The following is a 19373-nucleotide window of genomic DNA, read 5'->3' as shown; positions in this document are numbered from 1 at the left end:
ATTCAAATTTGCAAACTATTCAAGTTTCCAACAAGGTTGATAGAGTTGCATAAACATATGACATGAATGGGCTGCAATACGCAATATAATTGTTGCAAAATGATCTCATGAGCTTCGGTGTGAATAAGATAACACCCGGTCATCAACAATTTTTTGCCCAACTTTGCCACACTCTTCTTTTGTTTTTGTGTAAACTAGACAAGAGTTCTGTCCTTCATTAAGTAAAAGGAATGAACCATGTGTTATTAGGCAACAACCAATCAAATCTTGACCCAAACACGTTTATAAAACGCGCCGTAAAATTATTTGGGCTTGTCTTGTAATATTGGTATATTGGTATTACTGAAGAAAAGGTGTAATAAGGAGAGTGTTTATTTCTATAGCCACAATCATGTATATCGCCACACGTGAGGATGTTGATAGCAGCAGTCCGGTTTTTGGTGGCCAAAGCTTCAAGCTGCATATGGAGTTTTCCTTTTCCTATCTTCCCCTATGTTGGACTTGTCTCACACTCGAATACTGCATTTTCTAGATTTTGGTGGAGTAGGTTCATTTGGAGTGACATTACGAAAGAAGGTAACAACTCAAGCTGCCATTTGGAGATTTTGAATTTCTTTCTTTTCCTTTTGGTTTTCTCTATTGCATATCACTATATCAAAGCTTCTAATGTCTTGGCTACATGTGCATGGACCTATAACGATAGCTACTTTATGTAATAATTATGGTCTTTAGATGATGTTTGCAGCCAAAAAATTATGATCCATAACCTAAAAAATATATCACCACAATTGTTTAGGACTATGCTTGTCTTGGACAATCTTCCACCCAACTTCGCAACAATCGGCCTTAATTTGACATACCGACAACATCACTCCCCTTCATTAGAAATCATGCACCGTATAAGTTACGGCAAAATTAGGCAACAAAAAACCAAATCTTGAATGAAACATGTTTATAATTGGGTTGTGAAAAGTTTTGACTAAAACAAAATAGGGCTTGTCTTTAGCAGCATCAATTATCTTAATAAGGGAATATTAAATGAAAACACAATTTTCATCGATAGGGGCTAGAAATTATTGCATTCTTCCAAAAAAAAGAACCTACACTGTTTGATTTTATAATCATCTACCAATCTATATTAAACATAAGAGTCCATGCCAAATAAATAAATAAATAAATAAACACCAAATATTGGTATTAAAAAGGAAATGAAGAAAAGTAGAGTCCATGTCAAATACAACACATGAACAGCTAAATTTGGAATGAAAAACAAAAAATTTTATATTGATTCTCATATGAGTTGGAAAGAAATCTGTAATGAAATTATGAATAGTTAAAATTCAAAATACAATAATAAATTTGTAAATATAGTAAAAAAGAATACATGTAATATAAAAATGAAACTATCAAATGGTCAAATTTAGAATGAAAAATGTAAAATTATTAATTTGATTTGCATACAAATTATGAGCAAAATACCTAAATAAAGAATCCAAGTAAAACAAATTAATCAACATAACCAAATTGCATTATAGAAATCACATTCTCATGACATAGCTTGCCAATTTAATGGATATGTATTCATGATGAGATAATTCGAGCCTTCCATATATTTTTTAGGTAGGGTAATCGATAATAGTGGTATGAAGGTTAGCTCCGCAACAACATCATGATTAAAATTGAGATAAAAATTAGAAAAGATGTGCTGGTCCATGGGAATAATAAATTAAAAACATTAATATTATTTTCATGACTTTTGTATTTTTTAGAGGTGAAGAATGAGCATACATTTGTCATTAATTTTCAAATGCTTATTTTATAGTGGTGCATAAGTGATAGGGTCCATAAGGAATACTTCCTAGAATTAATAATGAAAAAAGATAACATTGGTATTGAAAAAGAAATAAAGTCATGTCATGTTTGTACAAAAATAAGTTATGAAAAATAATTATTAACTGATGGCATCTATGCATTTTGCTACAATTGAGGGGAGCACTTAGGGTAAAGGATGTCCTGTTTTTCTCTCCCATTTAGAGAGAAAAGGTGGAATGTGATGTGACCATTGGTAGGTTAGCACAATTGGGATAGAATCATGATAACATGGTTCATAGTGATTAGCGCTGAACTATATGCAAGAAACAAAATGCTTATGTCGCTGATTTTGATAGGTGAAAATTAAGAATACTTATGTCATTGATTCAGATATGATAATGTTCAAATTACTACCTTCAAGTATAGCCAAAGTCCGCATAACCTCCTAAACTATGTTTTGGTCCAATTTATCCCCTGAACTATATCATTTGGTTCATTTTTCCCCCTAACATACTTTGTCTTTTTTTCTCTCCATGCGCAAGTTGAATTTCAATTTAAATTTTGAAGGGTGGTAGTGGCACATCATAATGTATGTCAAAAAGTTATTATGAATTTTTTATTATTAGTTTTTCATATAATTTTGTATCCCAAGAATTAATTTATTATTAAATATCTACCCTATCAAAATAATGATAACAATTTATGACATTTTTTTCTAACATGAGTTATGATGTTTGCTATCATCTTGCAAAATTTAATTTAAAACTCCACTTGAGCATGGAGAAACAAAAAAGAGACAAATTATGTTTAGGGGTAAGATGAACTAAATAATGATTTAGGGGGTTATCCGGACTTTTTCTATACTGAAGGAGAGTAATTTGGACCTTTTCCATTCAGATATGTATGTATCATAATTGTACATGCGTGATATAATCCATAAGGAATACTACCTAGAAAGAAGATTAAAAATGAAAAACATTGGTATCTAAGAAAATATATAGTATCACCATATGTTTATACACAATTAAACAGTTATGAATAAAAATTAGGAAATAATGTCATCCACATCCACTTTTCTACAATCGACATAGTCAAGGGGAGCACCATGAGTCGTATGAAAGAGTGCTCTTGCGGTTGCAGCTCAATGGAGGACAACAATAAATAAGATGGAGCATATAGAATATAGGATGACCTTTTTTTTTCTCCTGTGCAGAGGAAGTTTAACCGTTGGTAGGTTAGAACAATCCAGATGACACGGCTCACCAGTGAGAAGCATTGAGCTAGATTTGCCAAGGATTCTAGGGCACCTAGAAGGATGTGTCAACCAGTGACGCAACAGGCAAAAGCTTGATTCTGAGGATTGACCACATGATGTGGCACCAATAATGTGGTCAGCAATACGAGCAACACAACAACCTTATGGCTATTATTTTGATGGGCCGCCAATGTGTAAGGTTGGTTGGAAAAAAAGAATCATATATTGAAAAATTTTCAAATTCTTGATAAAATGAAGAACATGCTGAATACATCACATTTTGGGGAACAAGGTCACCATGAATTATAAAAATCATATTTCGCTTATGGACACGAGTTCTCACATTTTTTACACTTAAAATGAACCTCATGCGATGGCAGGGCCTATGTCACAATTTTTGGGTGGAGTGCCAAGAGTAAAGAAGAGTGTGTAGTTCATAGAGTGCTTACCAACTTATCATAAGCGTATTATCTTAGAATATCAAGTATCCTCCTTTGGTAATATAAACCGCAGTTGTATGCAACATCTTGAATTTTGTGAAGTAAAATGTTTAAAGTTTTTTGAAAGATTTATTTCTTGAGATGGTTGGTTACCTTTTATATTTAATTTCCTTCTCTTTAGTTATTGTTGTATATGTTTTATGCAAAAAGCAGCCTAGGTAAGGTATGTAAACATATTTTACGCAAAGTTAAAATATGATATGTCCCCAATCAAATGGATTATGATTAAAACATATTGAAGCAAGTATATATGTCCACGCAATGTGCGGGCCGCCTTACTAGTTCATGTATAGACATTTTCTTTTTTAAGAAAACTTGCATTACAAATAACGAGCCAAAGTACCCGGTCGAGTAAAAACAGAAGATAAAAAGTTTAGCTTCTTCCAACCAACAACACTTCACATGCTTTGATTGGTTACTTGCAGTATGCTTTCCCAGAATCAGATGCTAATGTGGTAGGCCATCTGTACATCCATCGACTTTGCTTTGCAAGAAAAAGCTGCCAAAATGTGCTTTTCCGTTGGGTGAACCTTAAAGAGAGAGGACGGGGTTTATCGTGTAGGTAAAGGGAATTAATTGGTGCGTGCAAGTACTCCACCGTGGCGCACTGCACTTGCACATGCATGATTGTGGAATTGCTTCTAGCATGCGCCATGACTTTTTCCCCTTGTCTTCCCAGCTTGAAACCAATCCCTTTTGGCATCCGCATTGGTTGTGCTGTGCATAGACTATGCCCTACTCCAAGGCCCAATTAACAGCTCCTATAATTATGTTTGCATTATTGATGCCTATGAATAGCTGGTACTAGTAGGTTGAATGTTTGAAGGATTAGATTGCTCATCATCCCCCCGGCCGTAGCATTACGGACTGTTTTTAGAGATCGTCAGTCACATTCATCTGCTGTTGTTAGATTACCACTGGTGTCGTCGTCTATTCCATTATCTAAAAACACGCACAATTCGATCACACATCTTGACGCTAAGCCAACGGTAACACATTATCTAGCAAATCTGTTAATGTTCAAAGTTTGTATTCCAGATGGATATGTGGAGACATGGAGAGCAACTATTTTAGTGGCCACGGAGAGTAACTTGCGTGCTTGTTTCCGCACTCTTCCGTGTTCTCCCTTTTTCTTTTTTTGCTGATGTATGCTGCATCTTCACACGCCAATATAATGCTCCTCGCCCACGAACCAAGCATGCCGTCTGTTCCGTGGACAGAGAAGTAATTAGGGCCGATTTGAGAGACAGCCAAACCCATTGATTGCTACTGTTTCTCGCATGGTTTGCAACCGCACGGCTCGTACGTTCAGCTCGCCAACTGTGCATCTGTATGATTTGCCCGCCAGCCAGTTTCGTCAGAGCGCTCTGTGTGCTCTGATGATCAGTTCCTCGTTCAGTTCGGTCCTCCTTCGCAGCTGCAAGCCGTTCCATTCGGCCAAACTTTGAATTGAAATCCACCAACCCAAGAACATATTGAATCAAAGAAAATAAGAGAAGCTGCAATCAAGTTGGAGTCAACCATCTTCAGGAAGTTCAGATAACAAAAACGTTCAGGTAAAGGGCGTGGCGGTGAATTATGGGCGAAGAAACAGAGACTCCGGTTGCCGGACCTGACGAGCACACACACAGCTGGCTCTTCCACACTGCAGGCCTGGGTCCCTGCAAAGACTGCACCGTCCAAGACCCAAGCGGCCAACCGCATAGTCGCGAGGCGTTGACAACTTGAGGACGAGAGCCTCCCCTGCTGGTCGGGCTCTGCCGTGCGGTGCGGCGAGCCCTGCCGGGCAGCCGCCGTGCTCGCGCTGCAAATTGCGATCTCATGCCGGCCGAGGAGGTCGTTAAAGTACAGGCTACGTCAGTCTCCACGGCATGCATGCTGGCATGCGCGAAGCCCGAGGCACGCGAATGTGGAGATACCGATTCCACCGTCGCTGATTGGTTCACGTTCACCCGGAATTGCAGTAAACTAGTGCCACTGCTGTTTACAACCATATCCTGTTTTGGGTTACGGTGATCGAAACAGGAGGGAGTAAGATATTGGAACCACGTATATAGGAGTACTCTATAGTATAACGGTGGAGGTTGGTTGACCTAGCAGGCTAGCAGCATATATAATTTATAATCTTATTACTTGAACATCAACGGTTCAGCACAATGCGACCTCTTCTTGTTTTACTTTCGTGATGACGTCTGGAACGAGACGCCCAGAGAGAGCCTTATGCTGTGAATTTCGAGACAGAGCCTTGCGAGTGAGGTTTGCTATTTGCAATGAACAAATGATGATACAGCACCGTGCACAAACCGATCCCAATACAACAAATCCTAAGTGCTGCTGCTGTCCTGTTCATGTTGTTGAATGGACTTGGGGCAGCAATTAAGCTAAGGAGAAAGGATCAGATTAGGCCCATGGGCCTAACATGTGGATGGACTAGATGATGAACGACTCATGGTATAGTCATAATAGGCTGGGTTTCAGGCATCACGCTATACTACTATGCAACCTTTGGGCCTTCAAATTTCGGACATTCAAAGATTAGATGGACTATAAGCCCAAAAGGAGAGAGAGGCAGATAGGAGTTCGAGGCAGGATAGACATTATTTAGCGTGGGCCGCAAGCCGGCCTATAGGAGGGCCCAGCCCTAAACGGGGGATCGACGCATCGATCGAACTCGAAGTCTCGAACCCTAGTTCCCCACGGACAGCCAACTTTAAAACCCTAGCCGCCGCCCCTCCTCCAGAGCTTCTCTCCTCCCCCGCCTCCTTGCTGGCTGCCCTGGCGGATCCTCTTGAAGAGAAGCATCACGGCTGAATTTCGGCTAGGTAATCCCCCTCCTAACTCTATTTTCGTCGCGAGCTTGCTGTGCTACGGTTCCTGAAGTTTGTACCTCTGTTGTTTGTGCGATTTGCAATGAGGTCGACTTAAACTTCAGTTCAATAGCCATGTCTCTTGGGAGAATCTCCAGATGCGGTGGTCGTATGGGTTTTCGAGGTTACAAGGTGACCAACACATAATTCGCAGCCTCCTGGTTATTTCTGTATTTGGTCTTGGTGGCTAATTAGCCAACCACACACCGCAGCCACCATGGCAGCAAATCCTGTGTGGATGGTCAGTAAGCCCACCTACATTAACTCGTGTTGTTGTGCCAATCGAAGGGATGGCTCTGCCTAGTGCAGCATTGCTTCCTTCTGTGACGCATCAACTCACATATCGGCACTAACAAGCTAAGAGTTTAGTATGCTGTCCTGATACAAATGGACTATTTTCGTTTTGATGTCCTGTTCTAGTGTCTTAGTGTTCTATTTTAAGGGGTATGGACGTATGGTGCAGAAAACCATGGTGACTCGTTAGCTGGTTGCGTATTTTCAGTTGTGCAACTGGTAGTAGGTTCACCTAGATGTGGTTTTCGCGACCATGTCTTGTGTATTGGGCCAACGGGGCAATCAGCTAAATTGGCCCTTCAGGTTGTAGTCGCGGACACTACTTTTGCATACTTCACCTCTACTTCTAGCCTCTATCTGTTTTGTCTACAGAAGTCTCTCTGAACTCTTAGGGATACCAATGAACTGCCCTTTATTTCAGTATCACGAGTAATTATTTTGCCTATTAATTTGTTATCCTCACTACTAACTTTAATTAAGTATTGTCAGTATCACCCATTATTCTTTGACAAATACTGAGGGACTAAGATGTTTCACAATTCTTCTTTGCACCAGTCCCTTTAGCTGTTTTTGCGCCTTGAGAAACAGGAAGAAAACATCTTTTGATGCTAGCACTATGTTTGCACCACATCTGATGCTGTTTCTTCTTATATGGTGTCCCAATCTGGATCCATACTGAATATTTGACTAGTTGATCTGTAGCTTAGCTGTGTCCTTCATGCCATTTGTGGTTACAGATTATTGTAGTTAGTATCTTGCTCAGAAAGCAGCTGAAAACACCTATCTGAACCTTGAGTTGATTGGTTCAATTTATTGTATGTTTCTCTGTAACTTTGTAGCTTTCATACTTCTACTCGTGATGATTGGTTGAAGTATGCAGTTTTGCTTATTCAGATCTTGAAATTATTCTAATGATTAGGATATAGTACCTATGTGCCACTCCTGAAAACCTGATGCTCTTACGTACTCCAGTGAGAAACTTATTTTCTTTATAGCCAGTTAGGCTGTGCAAAGAGAGTGCAGTTCCCTTTAGGAGCACAGGATTGCTACTTGTTTGTCATTTTTTCTTGTCAGTTTCTCTACGGAGATGAACTGGGTTTTCTTGTGCTATGGCTTATATCTTTTGCATGGTTTGCAGTTTCTCAGGAAGATGTCTAGTGGCACCCAGTCTGAAGGATCACACCAACCTGCTTCAAAGCGTGCTGTGAATTCATGCCGAAAGAATGTACCAGGCACTTCATTCGTCTCAGATTTGAGAGATCACGTCCACGAGTTCATCCATGCCTCTGCAGATGAACACCGGACATGCTTCACAAAGACTATCAAGAAGATGTTTGGGATGTCAAAGATTGTCGCAGAGAAATCTGCAAAAGTAGAGGAAGCTGGACCTGAAAGTGTCTTGCCACTTCAGACCACAGTGTCTCAGTAGAAATATCGCCACTTTGTATTGTCTCAGTACAAATAGAATGAAATGTTAATAACTAGGGGGTTCTCTGGTGAGAGGTTTTAGCGGTCAGTAAGCATAGTTCTCTTGTGTAGATAACACTTTTTTTCCATACTTTTGACTGATATAAGATTATGTACAGTTACATGAAACGTGTCTGTAGCAACTTCACTGTGCAAAAACAAAACCTATCAGAAGAGAGATGCATCTCTTCCACACAATTATGTGCAAAACTAATCTAATCTAGAGGGAAAGACGTTTCTCTCTCCCGTAACAGGATCGTACCTAACATTTTTGTTTTTCGTTATGTTGTCCTTTTTGCGTATTAGACCTGTCTATCTACCTACCTACCTACAATAGCGTCACCAGTATGACCAGGACTGCAGAAACTAAACTAGCTGAGCCAGCAAGCCAACTGCTCGTCCCCGTCGCCATGGAGGAGTCCTGCTGGTAGAGGGAGCTAAGACTGAACCCCGGGTTGGGTCCGTACAGCCACTGGACGCCTTCGATGTCGTCGACGGTGAGCTCCGCCTTCTTCTGCCGTGGGCTGAGGCTCGGGTACATGACTGCCTTGGGCGACGACGAGTGCCCCAGCCCAAGGACGTGGCCGATCTCGTGCGTGGCCACGGACTCCAAGTCGACGGCCGAGTGCGCCGTTTCCGCGTCCATGTCAACCGCCCATCGCTCCGCCGCGTCGAGGTGGAGCCGCCCGTTCCTGGGGGAGAAGGCGTGGCCGAGCACGCCGAGCGGCCCGTCGAAGGGGATCCCGTCGCCGTGGCCGCCCACGTAGAAGCCCACCCTGATGTCGGCCGCGTCGTAGTCGTCCGTCTCGGCGAAGCCCACGGGGATTACCCGCGCCCACCGCGCGAACGCGCGCCGGAACACGGTGCGCACGGTCTCCGGCGGCAGGTAGTCGACGGTGGCCGTCGGCGAGATGGCGTACGTGAGCACGAGCGGGTCCGGCTGCGTCCACCGCGGCTCGCCCTTGAAGAACGTGAACCGGCTGACCGCGCCGCCGGCCGTTGCCAGGGACACGGACGCCGTCGCGCCGTGGCCGTTGTCGCCGACGCCGCAGCGCGGGGCCATGATCCTGTCGAGCGTGGCGGAGTCGAGCTGCCCCGTGACCGGGAGGCTGAGCGCGGACTGGTACCGCCGCACGGCGGCCTCCATGTGCGCGTCAAACGCGTCCGTCGCCGGCTCGTGCTCCGCCCCGGCGGGCATGTACCCGAACCTCGCCAGGTAGCGCTTGAGCTCGGAGAGGCCGGCGACGCGGCTGCCCCGGCGCGCGTCCAGCAGCTGCTGGAACGAGCGCCACGCCGCGCCATCCTGCCGGTGCTCCGTCGCCGTCAGCGGCGCGTCGGCGGCCACGTGGAGGCAGGCGACCGGGAGGGGGCGACGCAGCAGCGCCAGCAGAAACAGCAGCAGCACCGATACGAGGCGCGCGCGACATGGCAGCATCAGAGCCAGGCGCCGCTGCCTGCCGTGGCCGTTAGGCTGTCGCCGAGGTAGCTGTGCGCGGGCGGTTATTCCCGTTACAGGCCTATACTTGTCGCGGGGGCGGCAAAGGATTCCGTGCTCGCGCAGCACGAGACGAAACTAAAAGGCTGCGGCTGCGGATAGGGGGAGTGGGTCAGGCGACGGCGCCCCGGTTGGTCACCGGCTGACCCCGTCGCCTCCTGCCCTGACTGCAGAGGCGTTCTTCGTCACGTAAACGACGGGTCACGATTCAATCGTGCCGTGTCCGCGAAGGCCAGCTGCTTTGACGAACTGACGACTCGCTGTGTCGTCAACAGCCCATGGCAGGGTGTCCATGGAGGTGTTTTTGGCGCGTGATGGTGGATTAGGCCGGCGTGCTCCCGACCGGCTAATCCAAAGGCAAAGCATGACCTAGTGAGGAAAAGGCGACGCATTTGCGAATTGACCCAGATTTTTAGTAATCGGTGGCTGTGGTGCTGTGATGGGCAAGGGCAACGGAGGGGGATGTATTGTGATGGGCTTTGTCGAATGACGTTGCCACACGAAAGCCAAGTTGATAGCGAAGGGAGCCTCTCTCTCTACTCAAATGGTTTTTGTACTTTGACATGTACTCCAAAATAAAACCAGGAAAGAAATTGTGTCCTCTATTGGCTAAGCGTCATAGCCAGGAATATGATATCGATAAAACTTGATGAGGTAACTTGAAGCATCTGAACTTCTAGAGTTCTGATCATAGTCTCCAGCGACAACTTGCGCTACTCGATCGTGCATAGCATAGGCGTTCAGCTTCGGGGTGCTTAATTTGCTCGTGTTGCTTTAAACAACCGAGCTCGAGCACTCTCGACGTGGTGGTCTGGTGGAAGTGAAAGCCTTGTTGTTGAGGTGGAATCAGTGGCTGTGGGCCGAGGCCGGACTCCACGACCTCCACCCGTCGCCCGTCAGCCCGGAGCACGCGACCGCGAGCGCTTTCGGCGGTCGCCGTGCCGACGCCGACCGCTGGCGCGGCTCGGTGCGCGGTGTGAACCGCGGGGCGCGCGCGATATCCTCCACCTGTTTACCTGCTATCGTGCGGGCGCCATCTGATGGCGACGCGCACCGGCACCGCGCCACCGGAGCAACGGCCTCGGTGGCCTCTTGCGCGGGCCGAGCTTTCGGCCGCAACCGCCGGCCTCATCCTCTGTTTCTTTCTTGTGATCCTGGTGGACTGGCTTCCTCCTCCCCGGGAGGCGGAAGCGTGCTAGGGCTACCTGTTGATGATTTGATGATGATGAGTGCGGTTTGGTCTTGGAACCGGATGCCACAACGAGGGACCATCTCATGGCCTGTGGATGCTGGTGTCGCCTCTGATGCCAAGACCCAGCTCACGGCGTAGCGCCCTCAGAAGGCATGTGATATGCGTGGCATGGCGAATGGCGTGCTAGTACGCCAACCACGGTCTCTGCCGGTTCAAGAGCATCTCCGGCTGATGACCTTGCTATACCTAAAACCAGCTCCAGCAGATGACCTATATGGATTGGTATAATAGGTCATGACCTAAATTTCTCTCTCCTTGACCCAAAGATGGACTGCTATATTTCTCCTCCTCACGCGGGAACTCCAACTACCGCTGGTTGAAGCTTCTGCCCACCGTCCGCCGCCCCTAATCTCCATCTCCGGCGCCGGTGGAGCGCCGCCCGGGCGTGCCCAACCTACCCCGCCACATGCGAACTCCCGCGCGGTGCAGGCAAGCTCCTTCGTGCGCCGGCGAGCAGCGGAGCGAGCGGAGGATTGGCCCGAACGGAGGAGCCTCGAATCGGCGACGAGACGGAGGCTCGTCGATTCGGCCGCAAGGTGAGCTCAAGGGGGCGGCGTCGCGTTGATTTGGACGCTGGGGAGGCTCGACGGGGCGGCGGCGCGTCGATTTGACCGTCGGAGGACCCCGAGGGGGCGGCGGCAGTCCTTCTCGTCGCCTCTCCCCCATGGCGGGCGAGCACCGTCGCACGTTGAAGCTCCGCCGGCCTAGCTGCGGGGCAAGCGAGCTCCGGCGGTGCAGCCGCGGTGCGGCCGAGCGCCGCCGCGCAGGTGAGGGGAAGGAGCAGCGGTGGGCCCGCATAGGTAGGCAGCGGCGGCGTGGGGAGGGGAGCAGCGGTGGGTAGGCGCGGGCGGAGGAGCGGCGGTCGGACGCGGGGAGAGCGGCGGCGGGCCCGCATAGGAAGGCAGCGGCGGGGCGGCGTGGGTGGAGGAGTGGCGGCCTGACGCGAGGATAGCTGCAGCGCAAGTCAAAGGGGAAGAAGAGGTGGGGAAGAAGATGAGTGATTTTGTAGATGGACACTTGAAAGAAGATTTCATTCACAGAATAGTTCTGGAAAGAATTATAAGTTACCAGTTTTACATACGCCCGCTGGAGAAGGCAACACTGTGTATCTAAATTTTTCTTTATCCTAAGTATTTTTTTGAAGTATCAAATTTACCAAATCTATTGGAAATGCTCTAACGACCAAGCTTCCTTCTCGTTTGTCTGCATTTTCGTTTGTGCGTACGAGAATGGGCACAACGCGGGCATACAAATGGTGCAACGGCATTGGGCTGCAAATTTAAAATGCGTTTTTTTTCCTCGAATGATTTGCAATGCACTTTTTGTAATGCCAATTTACAGCGCATCTGTTTCCAGTGGAATCGGCAAAGTAAAAAAAAGTTTATTTTATTTATCCCACTTTCGTAAAAGTCAAAATTTCCTCCTTTACTCCAATATCAGACAACGGCCATCCCTAGTTATTTTTTCTCCTGACCTGATCTTAACCCCACTTTTGAACTGAGCTGGTGTTGATGTGGCGGAGGTTTCAACATATATACTGTTTTTTTGACACATAGAAATGGTTCCGGTTGTCTTGCTCACCGCATATGTCAAAAACTAGTACACATGGAGATGGTTTGGACGGAAATAACGGGTATTACGGGCTTAAAGATGTTCGATATCTAGCATTGCAGATGAGGGAGGAAAACTATACTATGTAACATTTAAATCAGGCAAAATAGACCTTTTCTTTTGAAAAGCTTGCCTTTTCTATTGGCAAATGGGCCGACGGGACGAGGGAGCAAGACATAAGTGAGCCCACTATGCGAGAGATTCGGGCCAGATTTTAGCTGCATATAAGCAACCCAACAAAAGCGAGCAGGCGGGCGAAAGCAAAAACTGGGTCTAAGTCAGGGCGGCCCAGATTTCTTTTTTTTTTTTTGTTCATAGGCACACATTGCAAACTGAGGTAGCCCGATTTGTTAGGTTATTTATGGTAGAATCTATTCATCCGGGGATCAGGAGACTTGGGGGGTTTTTGTTTTTAGTCCCTCCTAAAATTTCTGTCACATCGAACGTTTAGATACTAATTAGGAGTATTAAATATAGACTAATTATAAAATTAATTGCATAGATAGAGACTAATTTACGAGATGAATCTATTAAGCCTAATTAGTTCATAATTTGACAATGTGATGCTACAATAAACATGTGCTAATGATGGATTAATTAGGTTTAATAGATTCGTCTTGTGATTAGCCTCCATCTGTGTAATTAGTTTTATAATTAGCTTATATTTAGTCCTCCTAATTAGCCTCCGAATATTCGATGTGACATGAATTTTAGGAGATCTAAAGATCCAAACACCCCCTTGGTCAATCTCGAAATCTGTCAGCTCAGCCTACGTGGAGTCCTATACTGGTGGAGTCCACTTCCAAGTTCCAACAGATCATTCAGATCGTCTCTTTTAATTTTGGCGTACTTTGTTTTTTTCCCTGTCGTCACATCAAAGTCAATTACTTCGTTGGAGAAGCAAGTCCTTTTTTATGGACCCAATGTAACCGGCAATCTTTTCATCTTATTTTTAATAGCACAAAGAACAATAAACACCAGAGAGAATACTTCAGGAAAGAAACTTCAGTACATGATCTTGCAACAAGCATTATTCATCTCCATTGCTTCATAGACAAGACAACCATCAACTCTTCAAGCTCTCCAGGTGATCCCTCCCATCAAGCTTTGCCGCGAAGAATCGTGTGATAAAATCCATGTAACCGATTGAGTTGTAGAACGCCTCACCGTCCTTCTTCACAAGCTCCGGCAGAGGGCCGACGGTGGCATACTTGCATGGCTGGTGGAACACTGCCGCTAACATGCGCTCCCTAGTTGGGTGCACCACGGCCCTGTGCTCAATGCTTTTGTATCCTCCATTACTTAGAATCTGCCAGTCAATTAAAAATCATGATTAAAATATGCTAATAATATTCCAACCACTAGCTCGTTAGCATCAGGGGAACAAACAACTTTAGTGGTTCAGTGCTCACACAAAATGTTGTACTAGGCTGCATCCTTACCTCAAGTATGTCGCCGACATTGACGATGAATGCTCCATCCAGGGCGTTTATGGCGACCCACTTTCCATCCTTTCGGATCTGCAGCCCTTGCACGTCATTTGCCTGGAGCAGCAGCGTCAGGCCGGTACCATCAGTGTGCGGCGACAATCCCACCACCTTTTCAGCCTGCTTGCATGGGGGATAGTATGTCATTCGCATGCTTTGAGGCTGACCTCTGAATCTCTCCAGGAGAGATTCCGGCTCAACACCCATGTCCATGGCCACAAACCGCAGCAAGCAAGACACAAGCTTTGCTGCCTCAGAGGAGTACGTATCAATGGAGTCCCTATCAAGGTTAAAGTGTAACCATGGAAGGCTGTGGTTAAATATATATCAGGGATGAAGTGGTAGTATAATCAAGATTCATGGCACAGAAGTATATATGTGAGTCCAGGCAGACCTGAAAGATGGAGGGTTGCGAGGCCAGAACCTCAGGTTCCTCGAATCGCTCGGACGGAGCATGAGGTAGAACATGTCTGCCCAGTCCAGTTTCTGGTTATCGGAAACAACAAAGTGCTGGCCATACCCTTCAAGATTGCCCGGTTCCATTGAGTACACCTTCTTTGCTTCCAGTGGCTGCTTGAAGAATTCATTCATGTCATTCCTGAAGTTGGAGATCACTTCATCTGGTATACCATGGTTGATGAGCTGCGGTTTTTAACAACAACAGTGAAGTTGCTTGTTGAAATATGTGAATACGGAAGTTAACTTGTAGCCATTTTAACATCAATCTTTCTGGAAAAAAAAATCGAGTCACAGAGTAGTTGCAATCGTAGCAACTCAGCTCCCATCTTTGTTATACAGGTACATGGAACTGCATATAACTGTACTATGTTGTAAACATGAAGATATTAGTTTTATATACCTGAAAGAAGCCCCACTGCTTACAGGCAGATCCAAGCTTGGCACACTCCTCTTTGGATGACTGCGGATCCAGCAACTTGTTGAGATCGATAATTGGAATTTCAGAGAAGATGTCATGACCACCAATGACCTTCTCGGCCGTCTCTTCCAACCTGATGTACCTTTCAGGGATCTGCTCCTCTGAAATGTTGTAATTTTGTGCAAGGGCCTGCACATTTGGCACTGGTATAGATCCTCCGGCTTCTGCATGAGCCATTGTTAATTACCTCTCGCTCTTGAGTACCTTGGGGAGCTCCTTTTTATAGAAGTTCTTGCATTTAGGCCACGAAGTATTTCGGATTTAAATATTAACAATGATGACTAAGACAATTAATAATAAGATACAGATTTCGAGGAGTGTTGGTCAACCACTCAAAGTGGAGAGAATCACATAGCATCTCATTGAATTATTCTCACAATTAAAAATTCAGAGACAAGGTGAAAGGTTAACGTCTACTGATCCTCCATGGCATTATCGCTGGCATATTTAAGACAGCTGCGCCGAGCTCTCCTAACAAACTCAAATTATTAAGTTAGAAACTGAATATCTACTCCCTCCGTTCCAAATTATAAGTCATTCCAACTTTCTTGGAGAGTCAAACATTTTTATGTTTGACTAAAATTATAGAGAAAATCACAAAAGTTTATGGCACCGAATAGATATACTATGAAAATACATTTAATGAAGAAACTAATGGTACCTATTTGATATCATGAATGTTAGCACTTTATTGTATAAATTTGGTCAAACTTGAGATGCTTTGACTCTCCAAGAAAGTTGAAATGACTTATAATTTGGAACGGAGGGAGTATTATTTATCTTATCTCTAACCGATCAACCTTTATCTAAAGGCTATTCAAACTTGAGCAAAGGATCGGACCTGCCCCACTTGAGTATTTGTGCCCATACATAACATCAATGACCTTGCTAGATAACTGGTCACGAATATTGTCATTAATTTAAACACTGTTGAATTATACTGGGCGGTGCAAAATCAATTGTTTTCTTGAGGGCCGGCGCAATATCACGTTAGTTTTACATACAATTTTTTTCAAAAAATTGATATTCTTGACATAATTCTAACAATATCATTAGCTGTACAAGTACATGGTTTGTAAGTAATAAATAATTAATAAATCAAAATACTATCAAATGACTCATGATGGATCCAGGAGTCAAGATGGTGGATTAACAAAAACACTTACTTCTAGTTAAATACGAAATTTCAACGTGCATGACTCAGTTTGTTGCATACAAACCAGTGTGACTCATTTTTTTACGCAACTGTAAATCATCACACAATGACGTGTGGAAATTACTTCCCTCCATAAAAATATAAAATCTTCTGCTTTGTTGTCAACAAAGATACCAACTGGAAAAATAATTGTTTACTTCTCTTCATTTTTCAATGAATAGAAGATATCGCCCCGATTTTAGACCAACACGTACGGCAGAGATCTCGCCCCGATTTTATTATTAAAAACAATATCAACATCTGATTTCAGTCAAGTAAGGTTGTCTACGTGCACTACTGATGATGCACGAAGACGAAACATAGTCTAATCAGTTTACTAATAATCCAGTAAAGCAAGGTTACCCTAATTCCTAACCTTGAAAGAGCAATCCCACACGCCAAAAAGGCAATCGACAAACCTCTCAGAACAGCATCTCACCACCAACGGGCAACGCCTGAAAGGTAGGAGGGGCGCTGGGCAGGACGGCACCGGGAGGACCGGTCGCCGACGCGGCCCGCTGGGGGAGTAGCCACGCCGACGCCGGGGCATGCGGTGGTCGCGCTTAGCAGAAGGCTGCTGACGGTCAAGCCGCCCGGTGTTGTTGCGCCACCACTGCGCCCCATCGTCCACTCGAGCACTGCACGGTCGAGGCTCTGCAGCGGCGCCGCCGGTCTCCGGAGTCGCGAGCGGCGAAGGCGACGGGGCGGAATGAGTGGTGGACTGGTAACTTTGTGAGACGTCCGCGCCATCGGGACTTCGTGTCCAATCGTGGGCTGGGCCGACTGCACTAGTGCAGGGAGGAGCAGGATAAAAAGTCCGGTCCAGTAGTTTGTTCGCGTTTCAAACCTTCTTCTCCATGTATATGTTCTAAATTGTAGATCATTTTGACTAATCATAAATTACTTTTTCTAATTTTGATCAAATTTATAAGCATATCAACATCTATAATTTTAAATAAATACACTATCAAAATATATTTCATGATCTATCTAGTGAAATGTTATATCTATTTGTACATTTTTTTCCATTTTCCGGAAGAGGGGAATTAGAACAAACACCATACCTTGCAGGCTTACATGCAAGATAAAACCCAACAAAACCCAACCAAACTCTTCATTCCAGAGAAAGTTATTTTGGGGATAGAAGATCAAGCTGCAAGACGATAGCATTATATAGCGCATAGCAATACAAACATCAGACAGGACTTCACACAAGCTAGACCTCAAGCGTGTTATTCGTCTCCACTGCTTCATATATATACCATTAACTCTTCAAGCTCTCGAGGTAGCTCCTTCCATCAAGCTTTGCCGCGAAGTAGCCCTTGATGAAATCCATGAAACTGATTGAGCTATACTGCGCCCTACCGTCGTTCTTGACAAGCTCCGGCAGTGGGGCGACAGTCGAATCCTGGCATGGCTGGTGGAACACTGCCGCCGACATGCGCTCCTTGGTCGAGTGCACAATGGCCCTGTGCTCAACGCTCTTATACCTTCCATTACTCAGAATCTGCAAAGTGATTAGCAGCCATAATTGAACTAAGACCTAATACCATCACCAGTTTATTGGCATGAAAGGAGTTCAGTTTGTACACAACATGATGTAGACTAGCTTCCATGTTTACCTCAAGTATGTCGCCAACATTGACGATGAATGCGCCATCCAGGGCGTTTACAGCGACCCACTTGCCATCCTTTCGGATCTGCAGCCCCTGAACGGCATTCGCCTGGAGCAGTAGCGTCAGGCTATTTGCATCAGTGTGCGGGGACAAGCCCACCACCTTGTCGGCCTGCCTACATGGAGGGTAGTAGGTCATCCGCATGCTTTGAGGCTGGCCTCTGAATATCTCCAGGAGAGACTCTGGCTCCACGCCCATGTCCATGGCCAGGAACTTCAACAAGCAAGACACTAACTTTGCAGCCTCAGAAGAGTACCTATCTATGGAGTTCCTGTCAAGAGTTGTCATGCAAGAACGGTGTAACTGAGGAAAAAGAAAAGAACACTGAAGTGGTATCTGTACCGAGGTTCATGATGTAAAAGTGGTTTTGTGAGGTTCAGGCAAACCTAAAAGATGGAGGGTGACTAGGCCAGAACCTCGTGTCCCTTGAATCGATTGGACGGAGAATGAGGTAGAACATGTCTGCCCAGTCCAGTTTCTGGCTCTCGGAGAAAACGAAGTGCTGACCATACCCTTCAAGACTGCCTGGTACCTGTGAATACATCTTCTTTGCTTCCAGTGACTGTTTGAAGAATTCAGCCATGCCGTTCCTGAAGTTGTGGATCACTTCATCTGGTACACCATGATTGATGAGCTGCAGAATTCGACATCAACAAACATTATTTTTCTTGATATCATTTCTTCTCGTTAAAACTTAAATCACGTCCATGTGTGAAGTTTGCTGTTATAGACATCGATCTCTCGCCAAACTGAACTAGCTCTAAAGAGTTGTAGCAATCTCAACAGACAACAGCTTAATTTTCTTTTTGAAAGTTGCAATAGCATAAATTAGCTCCCATATTTAATTTACTGAAAGTACAGAATTCCAGACTCCCTATAGCTTTATATATATACCTGAAAGAAGCCCCACTGGTTACACGCTGATCCAAGCTTTGCGCACTCCTCTTTTGATGACTGCGGATCAAGCAACTTGTTGAGATCGATGATTGGGATCGCGGAGGAGATGTCACGACCACTGATCACCTCCTCTGCAGCCTCCTCCACCCTGATGTACCTTTCGGGGATCTGCTCGTCCGATCCGCTGCAAGTTTGTGCAAGTGCCTGCACATTCGGCACTGGTATAGACCTTCCAACTTCCGCGTGCGCCATTGTTATCTCTCCTGCTGTGCGCCGGTGACAACCTCGAGGACCTCTATGTCTTCTTATACTGATGAGTATTTTTTAAAAACTTATAGTACTGATGAGTAAAGGCAACCGGCCATTGGTTATTCTCACAGGTACGATACGTACCTTAACCAGCAAATTGGTCGTGAGGGAAATAAACCACCGACCTATAGTACTGTCTACTGTGCGTTGAAAGATAACCTGCATTTTTCTTGAGGATGACGTTTATACGTTTCATTTTCCCTTAACATACGGATACTCATTGAACTATATATACCATGCCGCTGGATAACATTTGTGGGGCTCATCGCTAACGGTGTTGTGCCGTCCGTTACCACATTTGAAAAGGCACCTCACTTTC

At 45.1% G+C, this 19373-nt stretch overlaps 3 protein-coding genes across 3 annotated transcripts; all 3 read right to left on the bottom strand.

Annotated features, from left to right (window-relative positions):
- Positions 1–8251: 8251 nt before the first annotated feature.
- On the bottom strand, positions 8252–11861 carry LOC117840079 (metalloendoproteinase 1-MMP). Its single transcript, XM_034720534.2, has one exon. The coding sequence runs from the start codon at positions 9628–9630 to the stop codon at positions 8524–8526; it is 1107 nt and encodes a 368-aa protein (XP_034576425.1). The 5' UTR covers positions 9631–11861; the 3' UTR covers positions 8252–8523.
- Positions 11862–13479: 1618 nt separating this feature from the next.
- LOC117836976 (2-oxoglutarate-dependent dioxygenase 11) lies at positions 13480–15433 on the bottom strand. Its single transcript, XM_034716505.2, has 4 exons — positions 14900–15433; positions 14435–14682; positions 13996–14320; positions 13480–13862 (listed from the first exon to the last, which is right to left on the bottom strand). Exons 1-4 carry the CDS (start codon positions 15152–15154, stop codon positions 13620–13622), a joined length of 1071 nt encoding a protein of 356 aa, XP_034572396.1. The 5' UTR covers positions 15155–15433; the 3' UTR covers positions 13480–13619.
- Positions 15434–17257: 1824 nt separating this feature from the next.
- LOC117836466 (2-oxoglutarate-dependent dioxygenase 11) lies at positions 17258–19041 on the bottom strand. Its single transcript, XM_034715900.2, has 4 exons — positions 18743–19041; positions 18235–18482; positions 17795–18119; positions 17258–17679 (listed from the first exon to the last, which is right to left on the bottom strand). Exons 1-4 carry the CDS (start codon positions 18995–18997, stop codon positions 17437–17439), a joined length of 1071 nt encoding a protein of 356 aa, XP_034571791.1. The 5' UTR covers positions 18998–19041; the 3' UTR covers positions 17258–17436.
- Between the last annotated feature and the right edge of the window lie 332 nt (positions 19042–19373).

This window comes from Setaria viridis, chromosome 9 (assembly GCF_005286985.2).
Source record: "Setaria viridis chromosome 9, Setaria_viridis_v4.0, whole genome shotgun sequence".
NCBI lineage: Eukaryota > Viridiplantae > Streptophyta > Magnoliopsida > Poales > Poaceae > Setaria > Setaria viridis.
The sequence above is the reverse complement of the archived record's forward strand: the minus strand, read 5'-3'. Positions and strand labels throughout refer to the sequence as shown.